The sequence below is a fragment of the Alligator sinensis genome, unplaced genomic scaffold (genome assembly GCF_000455745.1).
Source record: "Alligator sinensis unplaced genomic scaffold, ASM45574v1 scaffold219_1, whole genome shotgun sequence".
Lineage (NCBI taxonomy): Eukaryota > Metazoa > Chordata > Crocodylia > Alligatoridae > Alligator > Alligator sinensis.
Window position 1 is genome coordinate 610,779 of NW_005841866.1, and position 9,971 is coordinate 620,749.

General features: G+C 42.6%; 1 protein-coding gene across 4 annotated transcripts in view; it reads left to right on the plus strand.

Moving 5' to 3' along the window:
• VRK2 (vaccinia related kinase 2) overlaps positions 1-9,971 on the plus strand; it is a 71,850-nt gene that overhangs the window by 10,342 nt on the left and 51,537 nt on the right. For 3 of the 4 annotated variants that reach the window (XM_006016736.3, XM_006016738.2, XM_025192031.1), the window contains exons 3-4: positions 5,914-5,969; positions 8,765-8,834. In XM_006016736.3, coding sequence (XP_006016798.1) covers positions 5,914-5,969; positions 8,765-8,834 — 126 coding nt within the window. The remainder of the gene's footprint in view (positions 1-5,913; positions 5,970-8,764; positions 8,835-9,971) is intronic. The other variant, XM_006016739.3, reaches the window with a different exon arrangement.

Genomic DNA, 9,971 nt, shown 5'->3' on the forward strand with positions numbered 1-9,971 from the left:
TTTTTTTTTTTTTTTCCCCCCTTCTGTGGAGCCTGCCCAGCCCCTGAGCTGCAAGGAGCTTGGTGCTTCCCTCCGCAGCTGTAGGTTAGGAAAACTAAAACTCCTCGGAGGTGTTTTACTTCTGCCTCTGCAGCGGTGGGGAGGGGAGAGCAAGTTGCTGGTGGGCAGAGCAGTCCCTGAGCTGCAGGTGGGGGCTGGTGCTTCCCTGTGCAGCAACGGCGGCACCTGCCTGCAGGCACGTGAGGGCACCACAACTGCGGAGGGAAGCACTGGCAAAAGTCATTTTCTGCTTTCCAAAGTCATTTAAGGCGCATTACGCCACCGAAAGTACTACAGCGGCTGGAATTAATGCACAGTACGCCACAGAATGTGCAAACAGCAATGCCATTAAAGCAGCACAAAAGGCATTTAACCTGCATTAAACCCACTTTAAAGTGTTGTCTACAAATGCCCATACACTCTACTACTGAGATTCATGTGACTGAAGATACTGTGGTCAGACCTGTCCTGTCCTTTATTTCAGGTTTAAGTGATGGGAATTATTGGGAATATGTTTAGTTTTGGAGAGTCTTATGTTAAGTATGTGCAATGGAGAGAGGAGAGTGAGTCTAAAAGGAATCTTTGGACATATAGGCCTAAAGATGCAGAGTGATTCTGTACATTGAATTGTGTAATCGGTGTTTTAGGATATCAGGCAGAACTTCTGAAGATAAAATATAAAGCTAGTTTGCCTAACGCCAAACTGCTTTTTGATTGGTGCCTGCACCCTGTTGAAACTGGCATCATATCTTCTTAGTGGGCAGAGTGTCAGCCTGGCAGATGGGCAGGAGTGCACGTGTGCCAGAAAACAGTGTGTGCATCAAGTTTTAAGTATTAGAGGCATGGACTTTCATCCAAGAATACTGTAACAGCAGACTGCATAGCTTTGGTGCCTGAGGTTAAAGGATATGTCATACCAACTCCAGCTCAGACAGTAACTTTGAAAGTTAAAAGGTGGCCTTCGTAGCTATGGACTACAGAACTTTGGCACTGGTAGCCCATGATTAAAATGTAGTAGAAAGATGAGAGAAAATCAAAGAAGTTCCAACCAGAACTGCTCTGTATTGGAGGCATTTGCAGACTAGACCCAAAACAGTTTTGCAGGGGAGCTCAGTTTTTCATTGAATAGGTCAGCAAAGTTGTTATGAAAGCTGGATTGCAATCTACTGTAGAGGCTTCTGTACATGTAGTGTCTTCATAATAGAATCTTAAGGAAGCTGAAGGAAGACTTCAAAAAGATGGGTCGAAAAAGCTCATTTAAAATGTGTGTATACAGAGAATGATACTGCATTATTGGGACAAAATCTGGGCTAGTGTGAACAGAAACAAGGGTCTTCCTCAGATAACAGATAGCTCATCTACAGCCTCTTTTAAAATACGTAAAGCTTCAATTTCACAAGAGGTTTGGCTGGGGAGGAAAGTGGGGAAATATATAATGAGTCCAAATAAAAATAGATGTTTGATTCATCATGGTACATTCTGTTCTTAAGATGTACTTGAAAACTACAATAAATTAAACAACACCAAAATGTTTATGGTGGCCACTGTGAATTAATTGTTTTTATTAACATAAGAATTGTAAAATCTTAGAGAACTATTTTCATACATCAATTGGAACGATTAGAAGCAACAGAATTTGGGCCTCATTGATTCTGTAGGGGCCAGGATTTTTTCTACTCTTCTCATTTCCAGAACATGACCAAACCAGCTTTTGAATTTGGTGTTAAAAAAATCCTTGATTCAAAAATTTATTTATGCACAAACTGAGCTAAGACAATGTCCACTGAAAAACTAGGTAAACATCTCAAATAATTTTTTATTGATTTATAACTTTGTTCATGTTTCCAAAACATCCAGCAGAAGCAAGGAGACCAGCTGTGGGCAGAAGTATGGATATTTTTCTTAGCTGCCAAAATAGATGTTGTTTTTCTTTTCCACTGTGTAAACTTTGTCAACAAAACTGATTCTATGAGTACCACTGAAATTCTTCATTGTATTCCAGACATGACTGCCACAAATTAACTGCTAAAACTAAAACTGGCACATTAGAACTGGCAAATAAAATTGGCACACTTCTTTGTCAGACTGCATGCAATTGTGCCATGTAGTCCTAGAAAATCACGGTTGATCCAGAAATGCTCTATTGTTACATTGTCATATTAAAACTCAGGAAGCTACATTAATTAAGGTTGTGGCAGTAGCCAACAAAAGCAATGAAATTCACAGCTAAAACTGATAGAAGCACCCTAAATGCTTTGTCTGGGCAAAGCTAGGGAACTTTGGACCTAGGTTAGTTTGAGGTAAATTTTTTCCTTTAATGATTAGGTGACAAATGTAAATACTATCAATTTTTTTTTATTCCAGCTTGTATTTTTAATACAGTTTGTCAGCTGCTACTCTATGCAGTATTTGTAACTCATGGCAATATTTCCAATTAGTTGGAAAGTGAAAGGAAAAAGTTACTGAAATATGAAGGTACATTACAGAAATAGTTCTTGGTATACAACACACCCCTCTGATGTGCAGTAGTTTAGATGAAATGTGTGTATGTACTAGTGCCACAGACTGGGGATTTTTGCTTGCTATGGTATTATTTCAGAGTACCCTTTCCTAACATAGTCCAACCATACAGTGCCTGTGGTACCATGTGTTAGGTGCCATAGCAGTCATCCTGCATTTCAGCACTGCTCTCCTGCAGAGTCTCTGCTTACTGTCTTCTACTTAACTGATTGTAATGTAATAAATAGCCATGTGCTATCGCACAGAACGAGGCATGGCTAATTATATGTATACAGTAATTAATTACGAGTTGAACCCGCAAGAGAGTGGTGCTGGTCTTTGAGATATATAATCAGACTGATAAACCTTGGGAGCCTTTCTCTTTTTTTTTTTTTTTTTAAGCAGGCATATGCAGTAGAGTCAATTTAAAAAAAAAAAACAACAGAACTCCATAAATGACCAAAAACGGTCTGTCTCACTGGCGAACCACAGCAGATAAAAGTATCTGCTGTACAGTATATGTGGTTAATAAACTGGGATATTTTGATGCGTCTTATGTAATATTAACAACATGAACAACTTTGGGTAAATCAATATTTCTAGAAATAATCACTTTAAACATTTTCCCTAAAATTATCTGTATAATGTATTGCAGTGGTTGGTGCAGTATGCTTGTTACATGTTTAAAGATTATTCTGTATACATGCAATAACAATTATACATATTTTTTTGCCTACTTGTACCTTGTAGTCTTAAAATACACATTTGACAATATTCCTTGTTCCTTAGCTAGTTTCTTTCTCCCTTGTTGCCTCAAAGCCACATCTGCTACAGTGCTTTCACTCTTGGCTTGATGTTAGGCTGTGAGTTTTCTTCAAAATGTGCTATGAGCAGAACTTCAGAGATCAGCTAGAGACTTGTACTGTAAAAGACTGGGGGCTTAGACTCTGGTGCCAGACTACCACCAATTAATTGCCCTCTTTTCAGTAGTCTGGGGAGCAGGTACTTGCTAGTCAAATTCCGAGTATGTGCTGTTAAGAAAGATGGCCCTATCCCATTAGCAGGAGGTACCTGTGAAGTTACCCACAGGAGCATTCAAATAAAACCAGCCTCTTCCAGACATATTTAGATTCTACCTCTCAGTATGCACCCATTCTTTCTTGATTAAAATAAACTAGCTTCCATCTTCCTGTCAGTAGGCAAATGCCTATGCTCCTGCTTAGGCTACATGGCATTGCTAAGCTATCAAGGAATTTGAAATACCCACAGGTATTTCCCAGTATATTTCAACATGTGATCTACAGTGGGTTGGGCCAGGTTAAGGCATGGTTCAAGGCCATAGTCTTGAACCTTGGTTCTGTTTCCAGAGATGGAGAGAGATCAAAATCCAACCTTTCATCTAAAAATAAAAATGTTTCCAGTGCATTCTGTTTGTTAACAAGAAAAAAACCTCTTGAAAATGTAATCTGTATTTGCCTGCCTGTCTCAGTCTGTAGACTGCTTAAAACATTAGCTCCAGGAGGTGTCAACTGCTCCATTTGTCCTCACTGTGAAGCATGTTGCCACATCTAGGAGGGGATGAGGCAGAGAAAGGGCTGCAGCACAGGAGTGAAGCCCTAAGGTCTCTTAATAGAGTGTATCTACTGGCTTAATTTAGACCAGCTGATAAGCAGAATTGAGGAGCTAGAGCAGCCTGATTATCCTTAACCATGTTCAGATGCCCATTCACCCAGTATAGGGATAATTCAGTTTTGTCAGATCAGAGTTAGTGATTTTGGTAGTGGAATAAAATAGTTAAACTTCACTTTTGCCCATGTTAGGAATTAGTGATTCACCCCTGGGTTTTACTGGGACACTTGTTTCCTGGAACTCTTTCTTGGGCTTTCCATTGATTGTTATTACAGATGTGAATTAGTCTCATTAAACTTTAATCCTGAGGTGGCATCCAAGAGAAATGCCAGTTCTTTCAAGGTCAGAATCCTGTTGTCTATGAGTAACAAGGAAGCCTGTTCCTGTAAAAAGGAACAGTTAGCCCTGTTGAGAGAACCCAGGTGTGGGGCATTTGGATATGCATTGAGTGTCACTCTAAGAGCTTTAAAAAGCTCCAGAAAGAGTTGGGCAAGGGAGGAGGAAGCAAGCTACGAGCAGATCAGCTTACTACAAAGAGGGACCAGGCTGTGCTGGGGCCAGAGTCAAAGGGCTCCCCTTCTGGTGCTTGGGACATGGCAAAAAATCTTGGTTTTGTTTATTTGTTTGTTATTGCATGAAGACTGTGCTTTCTTTGGGAGAATTGGCTGAGGTGCACCTCATGGGGCAAAACCCACCTGCAGAAGGCAGCAGGCTAGGCAGTCTGCTTGGAGTGTGGAACAGAGTTCTGTCCCCCAGCCTGTAATTGGCATGTCTGGTCAGTTGCTATTGCTTTGACATTTCTACTTGTGCTAAGAAGCAAAGTTTCCAATTTCCCCTTTGGGTGGTTTGAGCTGTACTGTCCCTATTTTAGGCTAGTACCCAGGGGCAACGTGTAGGGGGTGCATGCCAGGTACACGTGCACCCTCTGAATGTGGCGGTGCACCCCCTGCAAAAAGGGGTCATCAACGATTGCCCCTGGGCGCCGCTGCCAGTGGTGCCTGCCACTGCCACCGGCACTGTCTGTGGGAGCTCCTGCACTTACTGCTGCCGGGCTCCTGCCGCCACGTTCGTGCTGCCGCCAGCACAGCTATGCCCCCCCAGCCGCTGGGTGCACGCATTGTTCATGCTAGTATCTAAATATATAACGTCAGGATGGGAATATGGGCCAAATTAAATAGTGGGGAAAGAATGTCACTTACATCAGTGACATGATGTAAGTTAGTGAAATGGGATGACATAGGTTGTAACCTTACTTGTAGTCTGTATAATGAAAGCAAACTGACAAAAAGCATACATGAAGAATACATGGCTGACCTTAGTCATTGAGAAAACAGCTTTGTCTGTTTTAATGTACAGAAGTTTTATTTAAGTTTGGAGTAAGTGGGGAGCAATGGCCTTAGCTGATCAAGAGTTAAGATTGGATTGAGACATTTCTGCCAAAAGCAAGATTAGAATTGCCCGTGTTTATATCTAGGTATTGTGAAAATTATAAACTGAGTTGAAATTTAGGCAATGTTTTGAAATTAAAAGGGGAACAATTTTAACAAATATTTTGGGGAAAATGTACCTTTCATCCCTTTTTCTGAACATCTTTATGTGCTTCACATTTAAGTGTACAGTCAAGCTTCCCACCTCACCAGCCACATCTTGTTCTTAACATGTTCTTGTGCTACATACTTTGCTCTTCAAGTTTTGGTCATCAAATATTGCATGCAGTTTCATTGCCATATTTCTCTAATTTTGCAGCTTCTCCTCATATTGATATTCCTGTAGAAGATGATGCTGTGCATGTAATTAAAGTGGTAATACACATATTTCAATTCTAAATAATTTAATTTAAATCCAATAGCACTTCCTTTAACTCTTTTTTTATTCTTATTTTGAGTGTTGAGTGACACTGCATGCTTTTCTTTTGTTCTTGTTACATTTTATCCATTAGAGATAAGTCTGGCATTTTTTTATTGCATTCCTAGCCATGGACTTCATAATGAAAAAAATGACTGAATTTAAGAATATATCATAATTATACCTGGGAGGAGTATAAGAATATTGCTCAGGCACTTGGGGATGGAATCAGGAAGGCAATTGGAGTTGCAGCCTACAAGGGACGTGAAGGGTATCAAGAAGGGTTTCTGCAAGTATGTTAGCAACAAAAGGAAGGTCAAGGAAAGTGTGGGTTCCTTACTGAATGCGGGAGGCAACCTAGTGATGAACGAGGAGGAAAAGGCTGAAGTACTCAATGCCTTTTTTGCCTCAGTCTTCACAGGCAAGGTCAGTTCCTAGACTACTGCACCGGGCAGCACTGTTCAGGGAGAAGGTGAAAGAACGGCCTTCAGTGGTGAACGAACAGGTTGGGGAATATTTTACAAAGCTGGATGTGTACAAGTCCATGGGACTGGATGCAATGAATCTAAGGGTGCTGAGAGAGTTGGCTGATGTGATTGCAGAGCCTTTAAAAACTTGTGGCAAACAGGGGAGGTCCTGGATGATTGGAAAAGGGCAAATATAGTTCCCATCTTTAAAAAAGGGAAGGAGGAGGATCCAGGGACTACAGACAAGTCAGCTTTACCTCAGTCCCTGGAAAAATTATGGAGCAGGTCCTCAGGAAATCCATTTCTAAATACTTTGGGGAGAAGAAAATGAACTGTTCAAGTGTAGGGGGGGCTGGACCTGATCTGTAAGGTCCCTTCCAGCCCCTAACATCTATGAAACGGGAATAGTCGGCATGGATTCACCAAAGGCAAGTCATGCCTGACCAACCTGATTGACTTCTATGATGAGATGACTGGCTCTGTGGATGTGGGTCCCATAGCATTCTTGCAAGCAAGCTAAGAAAGTATTGGTTGGATGAATGGACTATAAGGTAGATAGAAAACTGGCTGGATCATTGGGCTCAACAGGTACTGATCAATGGCTTGATGTCTAGTTGCCAGCCAGTATCTAGTGGAGTGCTCCAGGGGTCGGTTCTGGGGCCAGTTTTGTTCACTGTCTTCATCAGTGACCTGGAAGATGGCATAGAGTTCATCTTCAGCAAGGTTGCAGATGATACCAAGCTGGGGGAAGTCGTAGATGTGCTGGAGGGTAGGGCTAGGATTTAGTGACCTAGACAAATTGGAGGATTGGGCCAAAAGAAATATCATGAGGTTCAGCAAGGACAAGTGCAAAGTCCTGCACTTAGGACAGAAGAATCCCATGCACCAGTACAGGTTTGGGATCAACTGGCTAAGCAGAAAAGGACCTGAGGGTTACAGTGGACAGTAAGCTGGATATGAGTCAACAGTGTGCCCTTGTTGCCAAGAAGGGTAACAGCATACTGGGCTGCGGTACTAGGAGTGTTTCCAGCAGATTGAGAAAAGTAATAATTCCCCCCTTCTGAATTGGTGAGGCCACATAGAGTCATAGATGTTTGGGTTGGAAGGGATCTCAGTAGATAATCGAGTCGGACCCCCTACCCTGGGCAGGAAAGAGCACTGGGGTCAGATGACCCCAGCTAGGTGCATGTCTAGCCTCCTCTTGAGGTAGGGGAGAGCACCACCTCCCTTGGAAGCCCATTCCAGATTCTGGCAACTGTTACCATGAAGAACGTCTTCCTGATGTCCAACCTAAATCTACTCTCTGTCAGTTTGTGGCCATTGTTCCTAGTTACCTCCAAGAGGTGACCTGATAAACAGAGCATCTCCTATTCCTTTCCCCCCCCACCCGGTGAATTTGTAGGCAGCCACAAGATCACCTCTCAGGCTTCTCTTGCGGAGACTGAAGAGATCCAGGTCCCTCATCTGGAGTACTGTGTCCAGTTTTGGGCCTCCCACTATGGAAAGGATTTGGTCAAGTTGGAGATAGTCCAGGGGAGGGCAGCCAAAATGGTTTGGGGGTGGGGGCACATGACTTCTGAGGAGAGGCTGAGGGAACTGGAATTATTTATCCTGCAGAAGAGAAGACTGAGAGGAGATTTAATAGCAGCCTTTAACTATCTGAACAGGGGTTCCAAAGAGGATGGAGCTAGACTGTTCTCAGTGGTGGCAGATGACAGCCCAAGGAGCAATGGTCTCAAGTTGCAGCAAGGGAAGTTTAGGTTGGATATTAGGAAAATATTTTTCACTAGGGGGGTGGTGAAGCACTGGAATGGGTTACATAGAGAGGTGCAGGAATCTCCTTCCTTGGAGGTTTTTAAGTCCTGGTTTGACAAAGCTCTCGCTTAAATGATCTTGTTGGGGGTAATCCTGCTCTGAGCAGGGGGTTGGACTAAATGACCTCCTGAGATCCCTTCAAATCCCTAATTTTCTATGATTCTATGAGTCTTATAAATTCAGAGTTACAATATTTTTTTTAAATACAGTTTTCTAAGCAGTTCTTATTTATTTCTATTATGTGCTTTCTTTTCGGCATGTGTAATGGTTTTTATTTATTTTTTGCAAGTGGAAGTTACTGGTTTTAAAACGGGCATTTTGGCTATATTATATGAAAAATTGCCTCTGTCAAATGTTATAATCTATCATTAAGAAGAAAGAAATAATAAGTCATGTAGAATTTACATTCCATTATGTAGGTAATCTTTCTAGTTCTTTTTTTTATTCTAAATGCACTTATTTCTCTGTAGGAATACCTTGAAAATGGGCCGTTGTTTTCTGAACTGAAATTTTACCAGAGAGCTGCAAAACAGGAGTATAGTAAGTTTATATTAGCAAAACAAATCATTCTAATTAAGCATATTTTAAAACGCATATCTTTTTTTACAGTTATAACCTCTTCATGCTTTTTGTGTGTCAGACTTCAGATGGAAGAACTGATTCTGGTCTAAGCGACATTTACTTGCATTTAATGTGATTTGAAGTTTGTGATTCCCTGCAGGTTAAATGGGAACAGAATCTGGCCCAGTTGGTTGCCAGATTGTACAAACCCATTCACACAAACATCAGAGGGCAAAACCAAGCAAAGCTAGGATTATGGCCTTGTACAAGCCTTACATTTCTACTGGGAGAATTGCCATTCTCCTATCAGAAATCACAAGCCTACAAGCGTGCATTCCATTTCTCCCAAAACTGGGGATTGCTCAGTTTGGGGAAGAGGCAGGGAGCAGGAGCTGCTGCTTGCCTCCCCTTTCAAACTGGTCTGGGAAGGGGAGGCAAGCAGGGGAGGCAGACCAGTTTGGGAGGAGAGGCAAGCAGTAGCTCCTGCCTCTTCCCCAAAGTGGGTAGTCCCTAGTTTGGGGAAGAGTTAGGGGGCTTTAGCCTGCTGTTTCCTCAACTCTTCTCCCAGGGGAAGCAGCTGTGTGGCTCTTAATTCTGTACAAGGAAGGCTGTCCCCCATGTGGCACGTTCAATGTCAGTGCTTGCCACCTTCATTTTGCTTTTCCCACTGCCCAACTGGGATGCAGATCAATGATTTAGAAGCTGGCAGGGATGGAAAGTGGGCTTGGGGAAGGCTTTTCCTGTTCCAGTTCCTGGCCCCCAGGGCTGTGAAGGCTGTGCGCGCTCCCCAGCTGGGAAAGCAATCCTCAGGACAATGAGGCAGTGCTCTCTGGACTTCCCCAGAGCAAGTCTCTGGTTTGGGTAACAGGCTGAGTTTTTCCCCACTTCTCCAGTCACCCTTTGAACTGGTGTATGACAAGGGAATGGGGTGGTGGGGAAAGACTCTCTTCTTGTTCCCTAGACCTGGTTATCCCTACACTTCCTGGTTATCCCAGGGACTGCCTGGCCTGGGGAACAGGCTAAGGTTTTTTTCCCCATTGGTCAAGTCTGGGGTGTCTTTCTCTGCCATTCAACTCCCTTCTCTGCCCTCCCCTACCAACCTCCAAGAGGAAGAGC